The sequence below is a fragment of the Pholis gunnellus genome (genome assembly GCF_910591455.1).
Source record: "Pholis gunnellus genome assembly, chromosome: 14".
Lineage (NCBI taxonomy): Eukaryota > Metazoa > Chordata > Actinopteri > Perciformes > Pholidae > Pholis > Pholis gunnellus.
In genome coordinates, this window is record NC_136541.1 from 18,962,011 (window position 1) to 18,987,219 (window position 25,209).

At 42.9% G+C, this 25,209-nt stretch overlaps 1 protein-coding gene across 1 annotated transcript; it reads left to right on the forward strand.

The window, feature by feature from the left end:
- Positions 1–297: 297 nt before the first annotated feature.
- On the forward strand, positions 298–21,705 carry rem2 (RAS (RAD and GEM)-like GTP binding 2; the record flags this gene model as incomplete). Its single annotated transcript, XM_079173223.1, has 4 exons — positions 298–610; positions 2,703–2,776; positions 12,224–12,401; positions 21,377–21,705. 4 exons carry the CDS (start codon positions 298–300, stop codon positions 21,703–21,705), a joined length of 894 nt encoding a protein of 297 aa, XP_079029349.1.
- Between the last annotated feature and the right edge of the window lie 3,504 nt (positions 21,706–25,209).

Here is a 25,209-nt window from a genome sequence, read left to right on the forward strand (position 1 = left end):
TCGCGTAGGTTCCCTTTGACACGCTCTGGATCTTCATCCGCATCTTCCTCTCACACTGCCACTTATCTGACTCACCTCCACTGTTATCACCTCCATCCTCTTTACACACATAGGCAACAGACAGTGGGAACACCCTTCCCCCATTCTCCAGTGATAACATTTACCAGAATAGACAGTCTTACTGCAACATGCAAATCTGCAGCATGTGTGCACCTCTTGGACTATTTGTAAGAACTGTCCTAGACTTACACACCTGTTTTTTTTGGGTTTTCTCTCTCAATGTAATTCTAGTACAGTATGTTTCTCACCACGGCGCCCCCCCTCCGGCGTGGAAGCACACCCCTGCCTCTCAAACACCAGCTGCGGAGGGAAGAGGCCGTATCTGAGGACTGTGATTGGATCCCGGGCATTGAGGAGCCTATCGGTGACACAGGGGTGACTCGGGATGATTCTGTCGGCCAATCGGCAGCCGCCCAGTTGGCTTACCACAGCCACGGCGGGGCGTTGAAGATAGTGCTACTGGGACAGGCCGGCGTGGGCAAGTCGTCGCTAGCCTTATCTCTGGCCGGGCAATCGGACAGATCCCTCTCTATAGACTCTGAGACATGTGGTAAGCATGTGGTAAAGACTTGGATAGGGATTGGTGGAGTGTGTTTTGTGTGTGTGTGTGTGTGTGTGTGTGTGTGAGAGCACCTGGCAAACCTTTTTAAATCTGTTTTAGGATTTAAGGGTTAACTTTAGAAAAGTTTTATTCAGATGATAAGTGTGAGTGAAAACGACCACAATTCCTTGCCAAAAGTCAGATGAAAAGATTGATACCACTCCTCATGCCTGTAGGCTAAATATGAACCTGGAGGTAGCAATTGGTTAGCTTAGCTTAGCATAAAGACTGGAAACAGGGGGAAACAGACTGGCTCCATCCAAAGATAACACAGTCTGCGTACTAACACTTCTAAATTGTGCTAATTAACAACAAACAACTAATTGAACAGAAAACAGCTGTTCTATGGGGGCTGTGTGCTAAGATAACCAGCTGCTAGCTGTTTTTTATTTATTTAACAAACGTAAAAAGGAAAGAAAGTGAATAACGTATTTCCCCTTTGGGTATGTTTCCCTTTGAAGCTTCTAAAAGCAGACGCTCTTTGGCCTCTGTTGGTCACTAGGTCTGTCTGTTACACAGCTCACTGCCACACAGAGGGTAATCAGACCTGGTCCTCAACCCGCCCGTCGATGAGTCAGTGTCACTGAGAGACGACTGCTCGCCCTCATGCATTAAGCTGACTTGCCCCTGACTCACGCCATACAGTATTCATTACTGCCCGTGTTGTACACTTGGAGTCATGCATCATAAATGGATAGAAAAAGCACTTCCATCCAAGAGGCTTGTACACTATGTTTCCACGATGGCAACTCCCTTTCTCATTGCAAATTTTAAGAAAGTGCTAAATTATTCTACGAGCTCCACGTCAAAAAATTGCAACGTGTAAAAACAACCCAACTAAAAATAAACTAATCAACACCTATTTAATTAACACTTTTTCGATAGTTTTGACCAGATGCTCCAGCAGCCCTGTGAGTGGGTTAACACCTCACCAGTCAATACGTGTCCTCACAAAGTAATTACCGGTACGATACAGCAAGACCTTGTTAGGGGACTTGCTATGCTGTATCTATTTCAAGCTATTTTGGGTTCATTTGTATTTTAAAAGCTCCCATGCAATTACATGTGTTTTATTGTCTCTGGTTTTATCAATACAGTCAAATTGTCAACAACCATATTTAAGGTTTTACCTTTTTTAAGAGATTTTCTTTGCAATTTACCAGTAAAATGCAGCTAATGGAAGCATTTTCTACGTCTATATTGTTGTTAATTTTGTCAACAAATCCCATGAAAAGCCACAACCAACGAAAAATGGATCCTATTAACAAGCATCGTTTGTAGTAGTCAAAGCCTGATATATCGTAAAACATGTCACCGAGCCACACACCATTGCTAAAATGTTCCTGTTCCGGATACTGTAGATGATTTTGAGTTAACCCCACATACACTAGAAACTCGACATTGCACTAAATGTATGTTAAAATAGTTGAATGGCTAAAAATAGTCCCCAACAAATATACTTTTCAGTCCTGTTTGAGTAACCTTTGCTTAAACCTAACGTGTCAAGCTTTTTTTGCATGATAAAAACAAACATTCTGTGCTCCCCCTTTGAAACTATTAACATGGTCAGAGTTACCATTAAAGGTTAGGGACTTCTGAAAGGGTTGAAAAATAGGCTAAAACATCTTTGGTTTTGGCTTTCTTTTCATGGGATTTGTTGACCATAAGAAAAATAACGCAAATGGCGTTAAATTGGAGGACAAAAATGTCTAGAAATAAATGTCCTCATAAAGATAAGGAGCAGATGTCTAAAACGGGTTGCAGTAACACTTTCCAGACATGGCCACATAACCCAATTTGAACATCTTTAAACTGCTTCAAGGTGTCTCGAGTAGGTCAAGGACATTTTTTAAGACCCAGATCCATTTATCAACATTTTCAGGCAGCAGTTGAGCCATTTCTCTTTAGTTAATATTGCAATTCATTTAGACTCCACAATGCATACTGTCATATATCGTGCTCCTACTATTTCATGACAGTGGTGTTCGTGATTACGCTCTGTGTGCTGATGTGTGTGTGTGACATGGGTATTTGCTTACAGGTGAGGGCTACGAGTGCTCAGTGACGGTCGACGACGAGGACAGCAAACTCATCATTTTCGACAACTGGAAACAGGTGAGTTACTGCCGTCAGCATCCACCTCAGTCTTCTTAATCTTGGACAATTTAGTCTTTTTTTGCACTCGATGTACCTTCTCTCAAAGCCGCCATTAACTTCTCCTGGTTTGACATTCGTTGGGTTGTTAAATTTCTGTGATGGGCACATTATTTGTGCGCATTCGAGCGTAAAGAGAGTGTGCGTATGCTGTAGCTTTTATGTGTGTCTTTGTGCTACACATTGCAGGGAATCCTACAGGAGCAGCTGTGCCCATTGTACTCAAGCTTTTTTGAAGTTCTCTCGTTCGGAAAAGTGGAAATCACTCTCATGTTAACCTTGCTTCTTTCAATTGAAATCTTCAGTTAACAAGAACATTTTGGCGAGGGCTTAAATTGCTCCATCTACTGAGCGGAACAGCGTGAGTGAGTTAATATGACCCTGTGGCGATGAGCGGGAAAAACTTCAGCTGCGGCAGGCAGAGACAAACAACATCTTGTCAAAAAGCTCCTCGTCACACTGATTACATTGTGCGAAATCCAAAAGCATGCCGTCATTAATACCTATTCATAATGAGATGGAACGGTCGAACACTCTAATTAGAGTGGAGGGTGGATCATGTCTAATGCTTCTTTTTCCAGTTGTCCACTCGGCCGTCAGGGGCTCTCCCCGTAAGGTTACATTATTCACACGCAGCTACATCTAGCTCTGGGGAACTACACCGAAAACTAGATCATTTCTTCGCTTCCTCACTTTTTTCCGTAAGCTCTCTCCATCCTTTCTCACCCCCAATTTTGTTGCCCTAATTTCCTGCAGCTGTCGTCATCTCCAAAATCTCACTGCCTGTTCACTCTCTTTGTTGGTTATTCATTGTTTTTTAAACATTCTTTTTGTGGCGCTTGCTCGCCTCTCTCCACTGGCTCTTTTCTGTCGTGGATAAGTCTCGAGTTAATTACATGTGTTATTCTGTGCGTGTTAATACGAGGCAGAGCATTAAGGCTGAAGCAACAGACCCAGGCCAGCGGGAAGCTTGGAATAACTCCAAGGCCGTCAGCAGTGGGGGGGGAGGCAGAGAGGACTGGACGGCGTCCCGAATCATCCGCCAATTCATGCTCATGTTTCTTTGCTTTATTTGTGGCGATGCCCATTGATAAAAGACACATACTGTATATACACATACGGACATAGACACTTGCACACAGAGAGCGAGGTGTGCAGACAGACGTTGTCCAGCTGACTGACACACGTCGTGGCCTCGAACTGGAACGACATTAACCGCCAGTCCCATGAGGCCGTGTGTTCTCCATGGTGCACCACAACCTACACCCAAGTTACCATAGCAACATGCAGACACACACACACACACACACACGTACACTACGCACATAGAAAACTGACTTAATCACTCACTCGCGCATGAGACTATGCTAGAACAGTCAGCATCCGATGCTGTTGGCTGTGGGGCTTTCTTATGTTCACTGGCCAGCCCGGACAGCGCCTCATCGTTGCCTTGCGATACAAACTGCAAAAAAAAAAAGATAAAAAAACTGTTACAATCACACTCAGTGATTGTTCCTTCAAGTGCTCTCTTGGCTGGACTCACAGCTGATTGACACATGAAGGTCTAGCTGGTGCTGTAATCTGCCCAACTGCAGTGCGCGACCGAGAGCGGCGCACAACAAACCGCAGGTAGAGCTTGCCACGAGTGCAGAGCCATATATGGACTGTGTGTGTGTGTACGTGCATGCGCCGCATCGGCATGGTCAAATGTGTGAAACACCAGCATACACACGCACAGAAGGCTGAGAGTCTGCTCAGCCAGACACTGGGACGTTGTGAGTGTTGTTGCCGTCACGTGGGGTCGGATGGTTTAAATAAGTCATCCATGGGCCCGAAATAGAAACACTGGCATACATGGCCTTGACCTACCCGGCCTATGGTTCGCCGACTGATGTGGGTTGTGTAATGTATCTCTTAAACAGCCGACTGGGTTCTGTATGTAGGGGAACCAGGTGGGATATGGAGGTCACTGAGGACCAGAGGGGCCCTCTCACCCTTTTTTTTGTGATGTGTGTATATCTGCCTCAGTGTCTGCGCGTGTGTCAGCAGTTATTCTAAGCTCGAGCCAGTCTAGGAGTTCCCATTATTATTTGATAGCTTGAAATAAAAAGATATATCAAAAGACAACCAAAAGGTGCAGCCTGAGGATTGTAAATGCCAGTGATGTATATGTGTGTTGTTTATCAGCGTGCAGTGAGGAGAATTTGCTGCTGCCCCCTGAGGACAGAATTGTTTATCATGTTAAAGCAGGATGTAATTTGGAAGAAGATAATTGCTGCTTGACCACATTCTTTTGCTCGATTAGGAGGGAAGAAAAACATTGTTCCACCATCCAGTTCTTGGAACAGAGATAGATTTTGGCGTTGTCCCCCGGGGGTTTCTTCCCAGGGCAGTTTTCTCTTTCCTGTTTTGCCGTTCTGCAGCCTTATGAGAGTCGTTCTGCACGATTTACAGTTTCTCCCTTTTTGCCCTAATCCACATAAGCTATTATACCTCAACAGTTGTGTTTGTTTTTGCCTCCGCTGGGAGTCACTGCTCAATTTGCTTGTGCGGAATACTGTGAACCAAAATACAGAAATGGAATACTTCATGCTGTATTGTATTTAAGGGATAAATATCAAAATCCTATTACATTTTTTAATGAAGCTTTCTCAATCAGGTGGATGGCACAAGCTGAGAAATTCACAGAAAGCTTTGATTGTCTTTACAGAAAAGACAGAAGAGGCACATTTGAACTGACAATACAGCTCGTTCATCATTTTATCAATAATCCAATTCAAAAAATCAAAAATCACTGGAAGGGCCTGAGCTCTCAACGCATCATTTCATGTCTACTGTGGCAGGCCTACACAAGTTATAAACAGACTCAAATCGAGTTAGGAGCACAGTAGAGTTAGCGTCCCATCACCGAAATACGATGCGATGCTTCAGTGACCCTGTCAGCTAGCTAGCTAGCTAGTTTACTTGCTAGAAAGCTGAAGTTGTTTATCATCGCTACACATACTTCATTTTTTAATTTCAATTGCCCTGACGGTATCTCAGAAGTAGCCACTAATAAGGACATGCGTTCTTGCTAGCAAACATTAGCGTGAGATGAAATTGACATTCGTAAGCTAGCTGTCTAGCATGGTAGCGAATGGTAAAGCTTTTCTATCACAGTCTTGTCTTTCTGTCCCTCCTCTGCAGCCACATCCCCCACCCCAAGGACCCTTCATTGCCCTTTTCCATCCGTCCGCCAGGTGCCCTCTGTCTTTTCCCCGGTCGCATGACTGCCCCCACTGCTCTCATCAGCCCTGCAGTCCCCCCCTTCTCACCTGTTCCTACTTCTCTCATCAGTTTTTCACATATTTCACTAGCCCATTTTCTTTCACCCCTTGTCAGTTCATTCCTAAAGTTGCTGTTTCGTGCTTTTGCGTTCGGACCTGTGTACCTGGTTCCCTGCCCTGTCTGCCTACCTACCTGTAAGCTACTTTCATGACGAATCACTGAATTCATCCTGCTGCCTCCCCAGCCTGCGTTTGGGCCCTGTTGCCCTGCATAACCAGCCGCAAGATTTTACTCGATAAATGTCTCTCAACTTAATTGTCATCTGTGATAATGTCACTCACAAAATCTTTGCCTCAGTCAAAGAGCAGAGAGCCAATAGATAAAAAAGGCCTCTTGTTGCGACTGATTGGTAGAAAGAACCTGAAAGAAAATAAGTGAATTACTCTTTTCTTTTTCAAATGATAATGACATTTATGCATAGTACAGTAAATGCTAGTAACAGAATGCTTGTGTCCTGGAAGGAAATCTTGGGGTCAGAGGTCAACTACAGAACAGAATCCCTGAAACCGGTAGGGATTCAGGGATTTGCTAATGACCACTTTAGCAGGCTGCAGGCTCCACATGCCGTCATATTAAAGCCTGAATCTGGGTCATGCAGGGACACTCCCTACACCACCCTTCTGTGTGTGTGTGAGTGTGTTTTGTGTGTGTTTTGTGTGGTCATGGCCTGCAACAGTCTTCACATGGTTCACCATGTCTGTGCTGTGATGTAAGCTGCATTCGGTGATAATGTGATCATTCGTGGTCATTGGTGCTTGGCTTACGCAGTGCTTATGCATGTCTGTGTGTGTGTGTGTGTGTGTGTGTTTGTGGCCTAGCCAGTGTAGGCCAGATGGCCTCTGTAATAAATTCCCTTAGGGAAGCGTTGTCTCTATGCAAAAGAAAGTAAGCAAGAGAAAAAATAAGAAACCCACTAACTCAGTATTCCATCTCCAGTAAGCTTCGTCATCCTATTATCAGATTTTGACTTAGCGTTCTGCGCAAGGTGCTCTTCCATCTCCTCTTCTTGCTTCTGCCCCCTCTTCCTTCCCTTTCCCTCCCGTCATTCATCACCCCTGCATCTTTATTGATCCTGCCAGCTCTTTCATTTTTCCCTGACAGGCAGTAAGACAGATGGAACACAAGCCAAAGAAGCAGATGTGCACAAAGCACGTGTTTGCTTTTGATAAAGCAAAGTGGTAGCATTAGCATCTCTGTATTTATCTGTGCACGTGAGCGCACTCTGTGGATGTTTGTGCAAGCAGGTGGGGAAGAGTTTGACCTTTTTGTTTCCAAGTTAAGCACCTTAAGCTGCTTTGCTCATGCATCTTGTTCTGCAAAGCAAATTGCTTGGGAGCCGATAGATGCATTAGCATGTCGTATGATGGGGGATGAACACACGCATGAAGCACGCTCTCAAAATGTGGCCAAATGCTGTGTTTTCTGCCTTGTTTCACAACTGGGAGAAATAGTTAGAGTGCTCGTGGAGCCACAGCATGTTATGCAAATGACGCCTGATAAGTGATTCATTTTCCTCACTGTTAATGGTTACTGATGTGGTGTCTGGCTGTAGCACGATGGTGTGAGTGTTTTTTTGAGTGCATGTTAATGTATGTGTGTTTGTATGCTGTGTATTGTCTCTGTGAAAAGCTTGTGAAACATGAAAATTCCAGTTTAAAGGCTGTGACGGCTCAGCTGCAGCTTCTCACTGCACACAAACAATTATAAATCTCCTTTTCAAAAAGAAAAATCATGTCTGTATGTTTCACTGATAAGAGCGAGGTTGGAAACCATGCTTTCTGTTTTATTGGATGTGCTTTTCTTATCTACATCTGCGGCAGAAACAGGAAGTTGTGGAAAAGGGACTTCTTGGAAAGGTTGGTTTGTGACTCTCTTTTTTTTAAATGGTGGAACAGATAGGCCTGTCTGTCTGTTCATTGTGGTGTTTGAAGGCTTGAATCATTGCCCCAGTGGACTGTGTTTAACAGAATGAGAAGCTCCAGCAGAGCTATAGTATCCGCCTATAATGGCATATTTATAATATATCTGTATGGGTGATGGTCTTTCTTGACAACAGTAACAGAAATTGCAGTACAGAAGCGGCAAATATGTTTTGGGTCATTTATAAAGAGTAATGTCATTATCCTGCTCGGTATTGTTACAGTTCTTTATTGACCAAATGTAAGGGGTCCTCATCAAAAATGTGAGTTTATGTTGTGTTCATGGCCTCAACAATTCAGCACTAGTGGTAAGTTTCATTAAAGTAAAGCTATCAGTAAGATAGATGGTAATATACAGTCATAAATTATTTGAAACGACATGTGGCGTTTGGCAGAGACACTCCAGGATGTAGCCCAAAGCGACAATCGGCCATCATTATTTATTCATAATTTCAAAATAGAGCCAACATTGTAGCGTTGAATATAAATGTTCTTAACTTTCAGCTGTGTCATTATCTAAGTATGGGGAGCTCAGCCTCAAAATTTGGAAAACCTCAATCTGGAAGCACACTGTTGTTTAGAAAGATCATTGTATTCTCTTGCATTAAAGCCCCCGAAAAACATGGATTACATCTTCAGTATTTCCATTTCATCAGAAATTCACTGCTAATTGGGTAACAATCAAATATAAAGTTTGGTCCAAAAAAAATACAAAACATAAAGTATAATCATTAAGTCATTTAACAAGCAAATAGCAAACAAGGCTTCAACTGGCATCACACTTTGATTCAGATATTGCTGAATCCTGATTGGTTTATGGAAGTGCGTGACATCACCTTTTTCCAATCGGGTCCCGCCCACTTCAAACCAGTGAGAAGAGCCCAGGCGAAGCACTTTGGCCGGAAATCTTGTGTTTACATATGATCCCATTGTAAGAAGATGCTTGAGATTATAGGTTCCCAGGGCCTTTACGATTAAATCCCCTACATTAGAACTAAAGGGGCTTAGACCAAACCACGAAAAACAGCCACAGACTAAAAGTACACCGACATATGTTGACCGAATATGTGTCCACACACTTTTGGCTCGGCAGTGTAGCAAGGTGGTGAGTGTAAAAGATGATGCCAATCAAGTGAAACCTCACAAAGCAGACACCTTTCAGGGGAAATGGCTTAGTCAGCCCGATGACTTCTTTGTTATTAAGTTGATTTAAATGATATTTTCCTGAATGCTCACTGATCTGTGTGTATTTACATATCATTTGCATATTATTCTCTCCGCTTGGCTTTTGTTTTTGTGTATTAGTCCATGCGAATGTGTGTGTGTGTGTGTGTGTGTGTGTGTGTGTGTGTGTGTGTGCGCGTATAGGGGGAGTAGGTATTGACAGATGGTCTGCTCTCTGTGAACAGAGAGGAGCTGCTTAACCGAGAGAAAGAAAAAGAGGGAGATGGAGGGGGAGAGTTGGCACTGTTCTGAGTTGCTCTGCCTCTGTTTGATAGAGTGGTGTATTTACGTGGTCAGTTTTTCTCCTGAAGCGCTCCATCACACTCCTAGTCGATGTCCACTCTCTGTTTGTACTCCTGTATTTACTAAGATTAGTGTCTCTCTCCATTTCTCTCTCTCTCTCTCTCTCTCTCTCTCTCTCTCTCTCTCTCTCGTTGCTCCCATTCTTCATCCTCATCCCTAAATCAGACAGTGACAGGTGGCGGAGCTGCCTTCCACGCCAATGGCTCCGTGCCCTCCTCCTCTCTCCGCTCCCTGTCTTTTCCTGTGCTACGTCAAACAGAGTGCCAAGGTTGCTCCCCATGAGTTTCCTGCTCCGGGGTCTGATCCGATACTACTTGGCCGCTTGAGACCACGTGAATTTTTCAGGCGTCTGAAACTCTCTGGAGGGTTAGGGATTTTCCTTCGGGGCTGTGGATGTAGGGCAAGGGCATCCGTGCACTCGCACACACACACGGACAATATGCAGTCCAAAGCTAGCGGGCCGATTGGGTTATCTAGTGGGAATAACATGTTTTCATATTGATTAAGTCACCAGCTTCAGAGGCCTATTTCTAGTTGAAATACAACTTGATTGTGTTTGCAGTTCTATAGGTCAGAGATCTGCAGTGTTTAGAAATAACACAGTTGGAAAGTAATGGATTAAAACCTCAAATAGAGTTTTACCAACCCCCCTGGGTGTCTTCTGAGCTCAAGACTGTAATATAAACTTTATTTCCTGGTATTTTGCTATAAACAGTGAACAGAAATACTTTGTTGAAACAGTTGCAGTCTACAGTCACAGTCTGTGCTTCATAGAGAGAAACTAATTGTTCCTAGATGTCTAATTTTATAATAGGTCTCTATTTCAAAAACCGAGAACAGGACTTTGACTGGCATAATACTGTGGAGTCTGGTCTCAGGTTTCTGTCTTTGGTAGAACAATAGTTTGTATTGATTGTGTGCTTGTCCAACTTAAGATAAGGTGTCTTTTGTTTTAACCTCTTCAGCCCCACAGGCCTGGAGTAGCACTGCTGATGCCAGAAGAACAGAACCGTAAACTTAAAATGTAGTGAGGATGTAGTGAGGATGCCAAGGCTTTCAAAAATCAAAACTGTTGTGATTGAGTTTAGGTAAAGACATTTTTGTTGTGCAAGACTTCTAATGTTTTCCATTTGATGCAGCGTTCCAGGCAGAGTAGAGTCACTGAGACTCTGGATCAAGCAGATAGAAATGTAATGTTGTCAAGCGGAAAAATATTTCTGTATATAACTTTGGAGTGACTTTAAGGGAATTGTAAAGCAGTAGTAATTGGACGATTTGAATGCTGTAATCCCGACATGTAGCCGATAGTTGCCTATTTACACATCCAGCAGCCAACTTTAGCATTTATTTGGGTTCATGGTTCTTGCGAAACTAGAAGTCAGATGTTGGTTCAATATTCAATAAAATTAATACATTTTTACCTCATTTTTGGTCTCCTCCAACTCCAGAAAAGACATACCTGGTTCTTCAAATACTTGACTAAATTATCCAGAGAGTAACTAACATTTGTCTGTCTGCTCTGCTGGGCAGGTAGTTTTTTTTTCACAGAAAATGTCCGCCTGGCACAGGGTTGATACAACAGATTATGGGCCATAAAAGCAAAACAATGAGACGATAGGTGCTAAAACGCTCCCTGTGGCTGAGGGGAACTGTAAAGTTGTGTGATTGTTGTCGGCGGGTCTGTCACCCTGAGCAAACGTCTCTCATAGTAGACTACACGTAGTCGTTTGAACTGTTTATTAACTGGCTTTAAGGGGAATATGAGGAACCACGGTTCTTCGGCCGTAGATGGTGAATCATTTAATAAGCTAAAATGACGTGAGACATAAATGGTGCTTACCTAATCCTCGTGACCACAGGCTTCAGACTTAAATCCAAAATGGGATTGCATTTTACTCTACATTTCACAACCACAGGGAATTAATTTCACTAAACCCTGAACCATATGGCAAAGCTCTGCGTCTCATATCACTTACCAAATTAGCAGACCTTTGCTTGACGAAGAATTAGGTCGACAAATTATTAAGTGGGAGGAATTTGGCCATTGATGCGCCCTTGATATGACGACTTCAGTTGAGGTTTTGTTCGAGGTACATCCGTGAGAACCTTGCCATGACCTATTTAACACCCGTAAACCTGTGTCTGATCGATCGCAAGAGAGGACAAAGAGGGACCTGGACTATAGTTCAAAGCTGCTGCTGCTGCTGCTGCAAGAGCCACTCAGGCTAATCGAGCCTCTGTGACAAGAAGCCCCAATGGGATGTTTTTATGGTCGCTGTTAAACTCACAGGAGATTCAAAGTGAAGCATGTCTTGTGTACAGTCAAGTTGAGCAAAGCCTGCTCTGCATCCTCTTATGGGACGGTGATAAAAAAACATTTGAGTGCAGCCTTCCTAGCATTGGCACTGATGTCCTTTCAGCTCCAGCAGAACAACAAAATAAGGACATCAGCAGAAATGAGATTTTAAACATGATGTTCAAGGACAAATTGTTATTTATCGCTGGCTTGAAAAGGATCTCGCATAACCTGACGTCCCACACCTGTTCCGCTGTCATCGGACCTCTCCTCTATGTGTGCAGTATACTAATCTACTCCACTGAGGTGTTTTATTAATGTGTGTTTTTGTATCCGCAGGACTTCTCCACTCTGCAGTGTGATGTGTGTATCCTGGTCTTCTCAGTGACTGACAGGCGAAGTTTCCACCGCACTGCCCAGCTCCGCCTCCTTCTCAGGGAGTCCCAGCCACACACACCAATCATCCTGGTGGGGAACAAGAGCGACCTTGTCCGCTCCCGTGAAATCAGCTCAGAAGGTTAGCAACCATATCTAGGCATGGCAGGTCTGTCAAGCTATGGACTCCTCCTAGCGGCGAGAGAGACCATAGGTTTGATGTGGATAGTATAGAGTGGCACAAGAAAGTCAGAAATGGTCATAGTATGTTGCAAGAATGATATAAAAATAAAGTCCTAGTATAGTATTTCAAAAAAAGTCTTTAGAAAGTGATAGTATATAATGTCTAAAGAATGTTGAAAAAAAGTCATAGCATGTTGAAGAATTACGAAAGAGGTCATGTTTAAAAAAAGTCTTAGTATAGCACATCAAAAAAAGCTTTAAAAAGTTGTAGTATAGTATGTCAAAACATTCCTACTATACTACAACTTTTTGTAGAATATTTTTGTATGTTCGAAGAAGTCATGGTATAGTATGTCATAAACAGTCATGAAATAATTACAGTATATTATGTCAAAAAAAGTCATAGTATGTATGTGCAAAGAAATCTGAAACAAGTCATGGTATACTACGTCAAAAAACAGTAATAAAACGTCATGTTTTCATAGGTTGAAAAAAATCCTCAAAAGGTCATACGTCGAAAAAAGTCATGAATATATGTCATAGTATAGTATGTCACAAAAAGGTCATATAGTTTGTAGGTTGAAAAAAGTCATATTATAGTAGGTTGTAAACAATCATGAAAAAGTCTCGGTATAGCATGTGGACAACAGTCATGATCATCATAGTATATTACGTCGAAAACAGTTATGAAAAGTAATATAATAGTATGTTGAATAAATCCTCAAATGGTGATAATTAGTAAGTAAGTAAGTAAGTAAGTAAGTCGAAAAAGGTAATGAATACATATCATAAAATAGTATGACAAAAGAAGTCCCAGTATAATACAGGGGTATTCAATTCAGATTCAGCGAGGTCCAGTTCAAGAGAATTTCCTCATAAAAATCACATTAAAATTGTCATATACTATACTATATGTGTATGACACCCTTTACCATAAAAAGTATTAGTATAGTATGACATAAAAAAGTCATAAAATGGCATAGTATAGCATTTCATAAAAATGGTATTGTATAGCATTTTATAAAAAGAGGAATATTACGTAAACAATTATATTAGATCCTTTTTTTTTTTAACTACACATGAAAGGGAGCCACACGCCATACTGTTGAGAGAGGCTGGATTTGTAGTTTGGGGATTTTGAATGAGATTCTCCGGATCCTGTAAATAGAGAGCCAAAGTGAAACCAAGGTTCAGGTTCAGGTTTGGCTCTCTATTGAAGACCCTTTCTACAGGGTTCTCATTTTAAAAGGATCTGAGTTTCCAATCAAGTCATGGAGCTAACGTTGGCTTAATTAGCTAGCTAGCTACAGCTAATGGAATCGGCCAATAACAGTTTTTAATATTTCAGCTGATAAAAGTTGACAGCTACAAATGACAATCTCATTGTTGTCTACCTCTGTCTAACACAAATGACCCGCTGTTTAAAACAATGACTAAGCACTTGCTAAAGCTGCTACTGTTATCATTATAAACCGCATCCCCGTGTGTGCAAAGCCGTGGCGGGCTGGGAGTTTACCAAAACGCTTAGTTTGCATCTTTCCAAACACCAGCACTGATGAACAACCGCCAGGCTGCTGGGTGAATGATGCGAGAGAGGAAAAGCACAAGAAAGATTTGAAATGAATCTTTTCATTCGCTTCTTTTTACGGCCTTTTTTTTAAGCAGCTCTCCAAATGAAAAAGCTCAAATGGAAAATGTCTTGTAATTACAGTGGCTATGTTTATAAATGTGTAGTTAGGCACATGCACGCATACAGACACATTATCCCCTGGTAATCAGTGGTAGTGTGTTTTGTGCAATTACTCATATATATCCCTTCTTTTTACCCTCTTTTCTGTCTTTTCTCTGCCTTGGCTCATCTGTCTCTCTGCCCTGGTATTTTATCATAAATCTTCCTCCAAGCTGATATCAGACTCCATTTAAAAGACTCATTGATTTTGCTGATTAAAGATAGATACCGCATTTCTTTGCTGTTTAATATATCCAGGGATGAATGCTCGGTTGGTAAACTCCTTGTGGGAAGAAAAGTCTACTATCTATCTATTATTGTTGTAAAGGGCTACAAAATAAGACTCTTTATAAAATCTATTTGTATGTTGTTTTACCCCATTGATTGACAATGATGCTGGAAATGTCTGCACGTGGGGTTACTATGACAGACCCAAGGCTTCCAGTTGTCACAATAACTTAAATGACTCGTGTAATCCAAGTGTGTGAGATCATTTCAGGTTACCTGTATTTTTAAGGATAAACTGTAGATTTCCAGGTAAAAATGACCTCATGTAGACAAAGATGCATTCAATACAAATCTGAGTATTAAATATCTCACAATCATGAGTGGGTTTAAACAAAATAGTGAATATATCGTCTGGGTGTGCAAAGTGGAGACAAGATGATCCACATTTAGTAGACTAAAGGCTGTAACTGCTGACAACGTCGGCCGCCTTATAAAGGGGATGAGTAATGAATGCAGTTGATTATTTTGTGTTTGTATTCAATTTAGGTACATTATCATCATCATCATCATCATCATCATCATCATCATCATCATTAGTATTTTGCGGCCGATCATTGTCAAGAAATCCTAAAACCGTCCACTTGTGATTTAATGTAATTAAAGGAAATAAAACACGGAGACGTCCATGGGGATGAATTTGTGTAAAGGCATGTGTGCAAGTGTTGTTTTGATGCGGCAATTAATGCAAATTAAATCAATCCTCTAAATCTAAGAGCTGGTAAATAGCATTGTGTTCCTCTATATATTTTAGTATGCAACACTGAAGTGCGGTTTTGGCAAAAGTAATTAACTGAAGAAGAAACACGCGGTGTGTTGTACTGATTTCAGTTCGTCAGCGAACTAGTTCGGGACTAGAGGCAGGTTATACTTTTGCTGGACTTGGAGTGACTTTGTGTGACTTTCTGTAGCCCTGGCAGCCCATCCTGCCCATCCTATTGCCTGAATTTCATTAATGTTTCAAACGCAAAGTGGGAGAAAATGCTGACAGCACAGTTTGACCTTGATTTGAACTTGCACTCACAGTTTATGGTATACAGACTCAACATTTTAGTCATCTCCGCAATCCGTGTGTACTCGCCTTACACATTTCGTTCGTAAAAAGTATGCACCGTCACATAACGAAAGACAAATATTCTGCTGCTGTGGCACACATTACTCTATCCGTCCCTATCTAATCCTCTGGAGGGGCTCCATCTGTGTCCCTGTGGTGCGTGGCACACGACATCATCTCTGCCGGGATTATCTCCCTCTCACAGGACGCCGCTGCTCTTACTATCTTTATGTATGTTTGCACTCGCCATACGTGCACAACCGCCTGCATGTACACAGACGCGGGCGAACGGGCAAATCGAGCAGACTCGCGGCGGCTTCGTGTCTCTCCATCAGCTTGATGACAGCGAGGCTGTTTCAGAGCGAGGACTGTGATAAGAGAGACGGGAAGAGGAGTGACGGAGGGAAGAGCGAACGTGTGAGAATGGTGTGTGTGTGTGTGTGTGAGGGTATGAACGGGAGTCTCGGTTCGAAGAGATGTATGGAAGGCATTGTGTCAGTGTGTGGTTGTGTGTGTGTGTGTGTGTGTGTGTGTGTGTGTGTGTGTGTGTTGAGAGTGGGGCTTGTTTTTCTGTCCTTGAAAGCACCACTTTAAGTTTTTAAACCTCCAGACTGAGGATGTTTTTATAAAAGCGAGGGAGGCTGTATATCAATTTGCATCTTTTTGGAATATCCTTTCCTTCCTCCCTAAACCTGAGAGGTTTTAAAGTTATATTGTCTCATCTGCATTCTGCAGAAATTGCCAGTGACCAAAGGTGAACTCCACTTTCAGATACATTAGAAGTTTCAATTACGACTCCTCACAAGAAGAATCCATTCAGATAGCAATGTTAGCCTTCACTTTACTCTTTTAGCATTAAAGTGTTGTTGATGTTCCAACTGAGTCAAATGACCCCCTGTAATGCGAAAAGATTGCTAGTCAACGCTCAGAGAACCCTACATCTCTGCAGCTCTACCACGCTTTTACTTTTAGCTCTTTCTTTGGGTTTTCCCACAGCAGATAGACACCAGGCTGCATGAGTGAGACCCACTGCTCTCATTAAACCTCCATATTAAGCCACAGAAACGTACGTAGGCTAGCCAAAGTCTACCGGCATCACTAAACAGTAGAGCGTCACAGTAAAAAAAAGGAGCTGGGAAGTCGTCTGGAAAGCTAAAGTATCTGATAATAAAGTATCTGATAATATATTGATGAAGGCTGACGCAGAGCTACATGCTGATTCAAATGGGATGTATGGGGTGCGTAGTAGTTTGCTTAACACTTTGTCCAAAAGAATTCCACATGACTGACGCTTCACGAGGCCAAGTGACGCATAGTCAAAAATGAATCAAAGCAGCCTGATGTTATTTGCCAAAACCACAATAAGTTTAGGTTGTCAATGTTACTAATAATGCTGTTTAGGGCTGTTAGTTGACAATCACAGTACATTTAATGAATCAACGTTAACCCTTAAAACTTACTCAGCGGCAAAAGGGACTTTTAAAAAAATGTCTACAGGAGGAATTGTCTTCTGTTTAGTGTATTCCACAAGAAGGGATGTTTGGGGATGTTTGTTTTTTTAGTTTTTTAAGTAATTTTCAAATTTTTAATATATTTAGAGAAAAATAATCAAGAGTTGTAAAAATCTGAATTTGTATTGTCTTTGTTGTTTTCAACTTTTGGTATGTTGTTCTAATGCTACATGGAGTCTTTTGGGATTCATTTCTTGCATATAATGGAGAGAAAGGGTTATTGTTCCCTAACCGGAAAGAAGACAGTCACTGGAATGTTTTCACATAAGAATAGAAAGGTGTGTGTGCAAGTGTCTAAGTGTATTGTCTGGAAGTGTAGAAACCACAGCCTGGGGGTCAACTCTTGTTTGGTTTGCTTTGTTGTGAAAGTTAAACAGAGGCAGCAAGTGAAAGAATGTGTGCGCATCGAGGCCTGCACATCGCTGTCGAGTCACGTTCGACTTAATGGCGCGAGTGGAAGAAGAAGGAGGGAGGAAGGGAAGGAGGCGAGGAATGAGTAATGAGGGATGCCTATACTCAGCATATTCTCTCTTTATAAAAAAAATCCAGAGGCAGCGATGTGGTCAGCGATATGGAAATGCTCCATCCCTGCTCCCAGGGCGCCTGACAAGGATGTTCTTATGTTCTCTCTGGACGGGTCACATGTACTCTTTCTGATATGTGAGCCTGACGCCTGGCCGGCTAACGAACCTCCTCCTTCAAGAACCTGCAGCCTGGCTGAGTGCCAAAGTCATAAAGTCTATTTATGGCATATAGTGACATTTTTATTCTGCTATCTCTCAACTAACACCCCCCCCCCCCACACACACACCCCCCCCCCCCCACACACACACACACACACACACACACACACACACACACACACACACACCTCTCTCCAGCCTTTCTACACACAAACACACAAACACACAGTGTCACACTGGCGACGTATTTATCATTTGTTCGATATGGCTGTGGTGTGGCCCTGCTCCTCAGGGCTCTGATTAATATGCACTCTGGCTCTGTTTGCTTAGTCGACATTCTTTCTGCCCGTCTCTTTCTCTCTCCTCTGTCGGTCTGTCTCTCCCTGTCTCCTTCCTCTCCTCCTGCTGCTTGTTCATCTGCCATCTTGCCTGTCCTCCCCTTTCAGTGTCTCCTTCGACTGTCTTAGTGACTCACGTTTCATCCCATTTGTCCTCGTCTCCTCTTTTTCTCGCCTTGTTTCTTCCTCGTTTCCTTTCTTCAGCGCAGTTCAACTTTTTTGGCCCATTAGGGTGGAAATTTCCTCATTTACTCAACCCCTCTCCTCGACTCCCCTCTTCTCTACTCGCCTCTGACTGTTTACACTTCTTTCCTCTCCTCATTTCCTCTCTTCTCCTCTCGTAGTCTAACTCTTGTCCTCTCATTTCATCTCTTCTCCCCTCCTCGTTTCCTTTTCTTGTGTCCTTTCTTCTCTCCTTTTTTGAATCTCCCCTCTGCTCTCTTCTGTTGTTCTCGTGTTCCCTCTTCTTTCCTCTCCTCGTCTCCTCTGTTTACCTTTCCTCTCTTCCCTTAGTTTCCTCTCTTTTCCAATTCAATTTCCAAAACATTCTTTTAACAATTTGTAAAGATCTAGTTCAATCCAATCCTCTCTCGTAGGTATTAGGATAAGCCCTGATGACCTGGTTTGGGACTTGCCTCACCCACTATTAGGTGGCATTGCAATGGGTCGACAGCTGCTTGTGCGGCTGGATTATTACCCTCAAATCAAATCTAGTTCTGTTTATTTTTAGTACCTGTGCAACACTCCCTCATTAAGTTGAAATTTCAGCCACAAAACAACAAACAGATGAACATGTCACATTGCTTTTACTATAGTTCAGAACACTAACAAGGGTTTCGCTATGGGGTGTGCGTCTTTAGTAAAACATCTTCAGGTACAGGTTGAACTGCTTACTTTTCTTTCTGTTGCTGGAGTTTGCTCAAACCCATTTGAACACATCTGTCTCCATGACAACTGGGCAAACTATCGACTGATGAAGAACATGCAACCGGAAGCTCTTGGGGGAAAAAGGCCCTTGTGTTAAGATTGTCTAGAAGAATATTTAGTTATTTCACAACCTCTTGTTGAACAACACAACATAAGATGTGTGCGCATGGCAGCGACATTCTTCCTGCTTCAAACAGTCATTTTGAGTTCATGCAGTGTACGTTTCATACAGTTGTTTTGAATAGAAGTGATGAACCTTAAAAGCATTATTCTGCACACAGCTGCTCAAGAGCACTCGTCGACTGGCTCTGAGGAAGCCAGTATATGCTTGAGATGAGAAATCTGAAATATAGTTAGAAAGAAATGTTATTGGAGCTGACAGTGAAGCCCGTTTGCTGCAGAATGATCTGTATCTGTCAGCTTTCCTTATCATCCAGGCGTGTTTGACCAGCGACAAACAGGACTTTTTGGATGAGAGACTGAGCCCGGTCAACAACACGTTTAGTAACCTTTCCCCATCCAGAGGAGTCACATTGAGATAAAAAAACGTTTTTTTGGTTTTGTTTTTCATTTGTGTGCCAGCAAAGAGATTTGAGCTTATCCAACTCAGCTAGTGACAACATTAACTCGACCCTGCCATCGCCGTCTCTCTTTCTGGCTGTTAGTATTCATGACTGTGAATATTTTAGATATTTTAGAGCATTACAATGCAATAAAGGCTCATTGGGAAAAGGGATCTTTATGAATGTGATATTAAAAAGCAGATGAAAATTAGTTTGAAATATATTTAAACATTGACTGAGCAGTGCTCTTTGCTGAAGGACCGTTGAACTACAGTGGTCAGTGTAGGAAACATGACATCTGAATGAAAATCTATTTCAAAACAAACCTAACAGACCAGCACACATTAACCTATTTGTGAACGTTGGTCAAAACTGAAATGTATTTTTTGACTAAATCCGGATTTAAATAAAATCAAGGTCCACCATATTACCCTTTCTCCATCAGTGGATGGACTTTGCTTGGTTTTCACGGAGATGGATATTGTGACGTGCAAGCTCAGTAACTGTTATGATTTCATCCGTGGGACTTTTCTCAACCTTGAAATTGACAAAACAATCCCAACTCAAGGTTCATTTACGAGCTTTTTGTTGCTTTTTAACTGGATCACATGGTCCTTTTCAGTGGATGGAGGTTGCTCTGCCACATGTAAACAGATCTATCTCCATGACAACTGAGTAAACTTCATCCGAGCGGCATGGTTGAAATCTCCGGGGGGGGGAAACTACCAAGTGGACCTTGAGTTGTGATTATTTTGTCAAACGATGAGGGCTGGGGATTGTTTAGAAAGTACGATGCCAGTACGGATACCATGTGTGTCCCACTGGCTCGCTAATTGCTGCTGCACTGCACTCACACAGCTGGTAACCCACGCTCCCGACCTGTTAGCGCTGTTAGCACTGTTAGCTGCTATAGCCGCCACCCCGGAGTTCACAATCACAATCAGAACCGTTTATTTTGCCAGAGTATGTTACACATACAAGGGATTGTACATGGTGGATAGTGCATAACATTAATAAACAATCAACAGAATTCGAAACATATTAAAATGTACAATAAAATATAAAATATAGTGCACAGACAAACAGATAACAGTACTTCAAACAAGTGTAATGTGAAAGTGTCAAGTGTATTTAAATATGAAGTGCAGGTAGGCAATACGGGTTGTAGCTGATGCGGCGGTGGATCAATCACGTCTTTCTTTTCTCCAGATCTGGGATCAATAAAGAGGATCATGCATCGTTTGACTGGAGAAGTTTTGATGCTAGCCTGATTGTTACTGGGTTATTTCAGGCGATACCTTAAAAAGGTATCCTGTTCCCCAGACCTACAAACTGCTATTTACAGGGTCAAGAATGGACTTTCATGTTTATCTTAAATATGATATCCATCACACAGTGTGCAAATGATAATAAGCATATAGTTTAAAAAAATGCCTATTTTGTATCCGTTGTAATAAATGAAAATCCCCCAAAAAACATTTTCCCCTTTATACCTAGTTCTCTTTCCAAAGCACACTAAACAGAGAGGCGTGGCCCTTCCCCAGAGAGTGAGATGCTGTAGATTGGCTCCATTTCTCTCAATTTGATGCGTAAGAAGCTTCAAATTAACACTTGAGACTCTAATAGAGTCTCCAATACATCGGTGAGTGCGCTGCTGATGCAGAGGTATTATCTTGTGGTGAGCCACATCACACAGCAGCTGCTGTGGTTTTCTGGTTTTATGATCCACTATCTTAAAATTCCTGCCTCTAATGACCATTTGCAGCTGTCAGTGTGTGAAGCATCAAATATATATAATGTGCACCATACCAACGTCTTTCCCTCTCTCTCTCTCCTTCTCTCAGAAGCCCAATCCAGCAGCATGATGTTCGACTGTGTCTACATGGAGCTCTCAGCCTCCCTGGACCATGGCACCAACGAGCTGTTGGAGGCCGCAGTTCGGACTGCAAGGGGCGACTGCGTGGGCCCCGGCTGGACCGACGGCGACGCCGGGGCAGGCCGCAGGGAGAGCCTGACCAGCCGGGCCAAGCGCTTCCTGTCAGGGCTGGTGCCGCGCTCGTACGGTCGAGACCGGGATCGGGATCGGGGCCGCTACAGGGAGATGAGCCGCCACCGGGGCAGCAAGATCCTTCGCCAGAAGTCCCGCTCCTGCCATGACCTCAGTGCACTGTGATACACACACACACAAGCGCGCGCACACACACACACAGGCAAAGAGACACACTCGCACACATACACACCAGATTGACGGATATGGGGGAAGGTGTAAAAGATGGAGAGGGAGAAGAGGGTAAAATGGAAGATTGTAGTGATTTGCAGATGACTAGATGTAGCGACAAGAAGGAGATGGAAGAGACTCACATGAGTGGGAAAATTAGAGGGCTGGAAGGACGGTAATTTAGCAGGACGAGGAAGGAGAAGAGAGAGAGCAAGTGGGAGAAAAAAGTTGTATAGATAGAGCTGAAATCAGCCAGGATCGCAGCACCGAACTTTTGTGTTCCCCCCCTATCAGTGAAACCAATTTTGCGAGAGAAAGAGGCCAGGCTGGAGAGATAAACAGAGAAACAGATGAGGTGAGCTTGATTTGCTGCTTCCAGCTTGGATGAATCAGCAAGCGCTCATCACCTGATGAGAGCAGGAGAGACCAAATTAGTGACAGTGGAGAGAGTCACATCAAGATGCTGATTGAATGCTTACTGTGGCGAAACGGGGCGGGGGAGGCAGGGGATGGGGGGGGGGGGGGGGGGGGGGGGGGGGGGGTCACAAAAGAACACACATCCAAGTAGCACGCACTGATTATGTAGAGACTGATAGCAATCTAACGTGTACCCGTTGTGAACCCTGTTTTATAGCATGCCGAGTAGACGATCTAAGACGTGACCCTGTAGGTTTACAGTTACATGATACTGGGTTGACTGTACCTCAGTGGCCAATAGCTAATGCACAATCCAGCTAGTGTCTCTTGCAATGCCATCTCAAAGGCAAGACCCTTTATTTCTAAAAAAAAAATTTTGGACCACAATCTTCACACTGCATCCACCGATTGTGTCCCGTACTGATTTTGTAAGTGTTTGATGATACCACCAATGGCATATGTTCATGTGTGATTATTTTTTTTTTTTTATACGAGGACAAAACACATCAGCGCCCAAGCCATATTTCCGCTGAATGCACCGTGAGCGATCAGCACAAAGAACCCTTTACCGAAGTATGTGGAGCGAAAGACAAAAGGTCAAAGTGGCTCTGAGGAATTGACCGGACTGAACTTTTCTTAAATAGAAGCTGAGTCACAGAACACCGGGAGGTTCTGGAGGCACAGGAGGACAAACAAGAGAAAACCTAATCTACCTGTGGCTGTTTGATGTTTTCTTTCATTTCTCTCTTTTTACCCACTGGCATTATTACGTGTTGAGACGGAATTCTGTGGAGGCTGGCCACACAAGTGACCCAAAAGAGAACGTTCTGGAAACGTTTGGATATCTCGTCAAGCTTGAGGCGGCGTCACTGATACGTGCTGTCACTGATACGTGCTCGCTCGTTTGTCACAGTCTACTAAGCACTCTCGTCTTTCCACTGAGAATAAATTTGTTTTTGTTTGACATCCTGAATGAGTGTCTCGTCTTTTAAAAAGAAAAAAAAAATATATATATATATATATATATATATATATATATATATATATATATATATATAAGAATGTTATGAACTCAATGTCTCATTACAGCCGTTACCAGGTTGAGGGATGGCATGACGGGTCATCAGATGACTCACAGGTCCTCTAGACAGACTGTGACACGGTCTCTCTCGGGACAGTTGTTCCATTTAGGACTGAGACTGTAAAATAATCTCAGGTTGAAAATAGATTGTGTCATGGGAGAATATGAACTGTCCTTACTTCAAGACGCATGCAGAAGACATGCCTTTTGGGAGATCTGTCAAGTTACCTGATTAAAGATGAAAATGTAAAAACCAGCAGATTCTTTTTCCCATGGTCCTCTATGGCAGTGGTTCCTAACTCATTCTGTCTGGCAAACCCCCACAGCCCCTTCAAGATGAACTGACAAAAAGAAACTAATCTGCTATATAAGGCTGTCGCAGGACTGTAGTAAGCCCTTCCATCGGCACAAAGACAATGATTGGACGGGCTACATCCCCGTCTGCCTATCTGCCTTTGCACTCATTGCTCATCAGCGGAGTCTTCCACAAACTGCTAGTTTGAGCTGTTAATACATTACTTTTAACTTCTCTGCTCACTTGCTAACAATAGCTTCCACGCTCAATCTCAACGTGGTGTTCAGGTGTCAGCTGACTCAGTATGTGCGTAGAAATATTTTTCAAATGAATTGAGCTACTCTGCAATAACTGTTCACAGTGAGCTCTGTGGATTGTCAGTGACAAGGACATGGACTCAGAAAAGTGATGTTACCCTGGAATCATGTGCTTGTCTTTGAACATGGGCAAGTCAAAGAAAAACTGCCTGCATGGCTCAGTACCACTCGAGGTAAGTGAGGAAATGTGGATGAACTGACCTTAATATGGAAATAACAAACGGGATAGAGAACTTGGAACACTTCTAACGCTGGAGGCGATAGTCTTACTTGATGTTTTTGCCGCAGTTTGACCTCATACTTGTTACTTCAATTTCCATTTTTTCGAAGCAGCCTGGTCTAAAACCGAAACGCTGTTTCAGTTCTTATTCTCCCTCACACCACAGAAGGTTAAGCAGGGGTGGGAGCATAGGATACTGTCTAAAGCTACACATGTTACCTGACATAGTTCCAAAAACAAAGTAAGAGATCAGTTAGTTTACAAGGATGATTTCTGGATCAACAGTTTGCAAAAAACACTTTTAGATTAAGTAGATACAGTTTAAGTCAAGGCGGTGTATAAAATGTCAGCAATGAATACTGCAGATAATGACCTGCTACGGATTGGGGTTTGATTCCTCGCTACTAAACAGCTGGTAGTTGATCGGCTTATTCCTTTTGACACAATGCACCAAGTAAGCATTTTGGTTCAACGGGCAGGAGTCCTTCAACAAAAATGGCACGAATGAAAAGGTCTCTGTCAGCCTGTCTGCTCCACCCGAGCTTCAGCAGGTGTGGAGAAAGGCCTCAGGCTAAGAAGCAAGAACACGGTTCCCCCACAGTCAATCGCATGTGATTACATCAGATAGCTGTGGCTTTCAGCTCCTGATGCTGGTACAGTAACTATCTGGAGTGGACAAATGGGAGGACTCTTGAGAGGAAGGCAAACCTGGCAAAGAGGCAGAGGGGTTGAGGAGAGAGAGAGAGAGAGAGAGAGAGAGAGAGAGAGAGAGAGAGAGAGACAGAGAGAGACGGGGTTGGAGAAATGCTTTGAGGAGTAATGGTTGCTTGGAGACTGTTGTCAAGGAGACGATGAGTCCTAGAGTCCTTTGGCATCTCAAATGTCCTACATTTATGTTGATTTTCAGAAAGAGGAGCTTCTTATTTGTTTTTACTCTCCCCCCCCCCAAATATGTGAATGAGAGACAAGCGATGATGACGAGGCGAACGCTTCAGACTGGCTGTTGTGGGTTTTACACAATATGTCTCGCAGGACAGAAAATGACACTTTCATCATCCTTAAACAGGTCAGATAACTGTCAGATAATAGCATACATTTAACGGCTGCACAGAAGCCTGCAGGAAGCCGG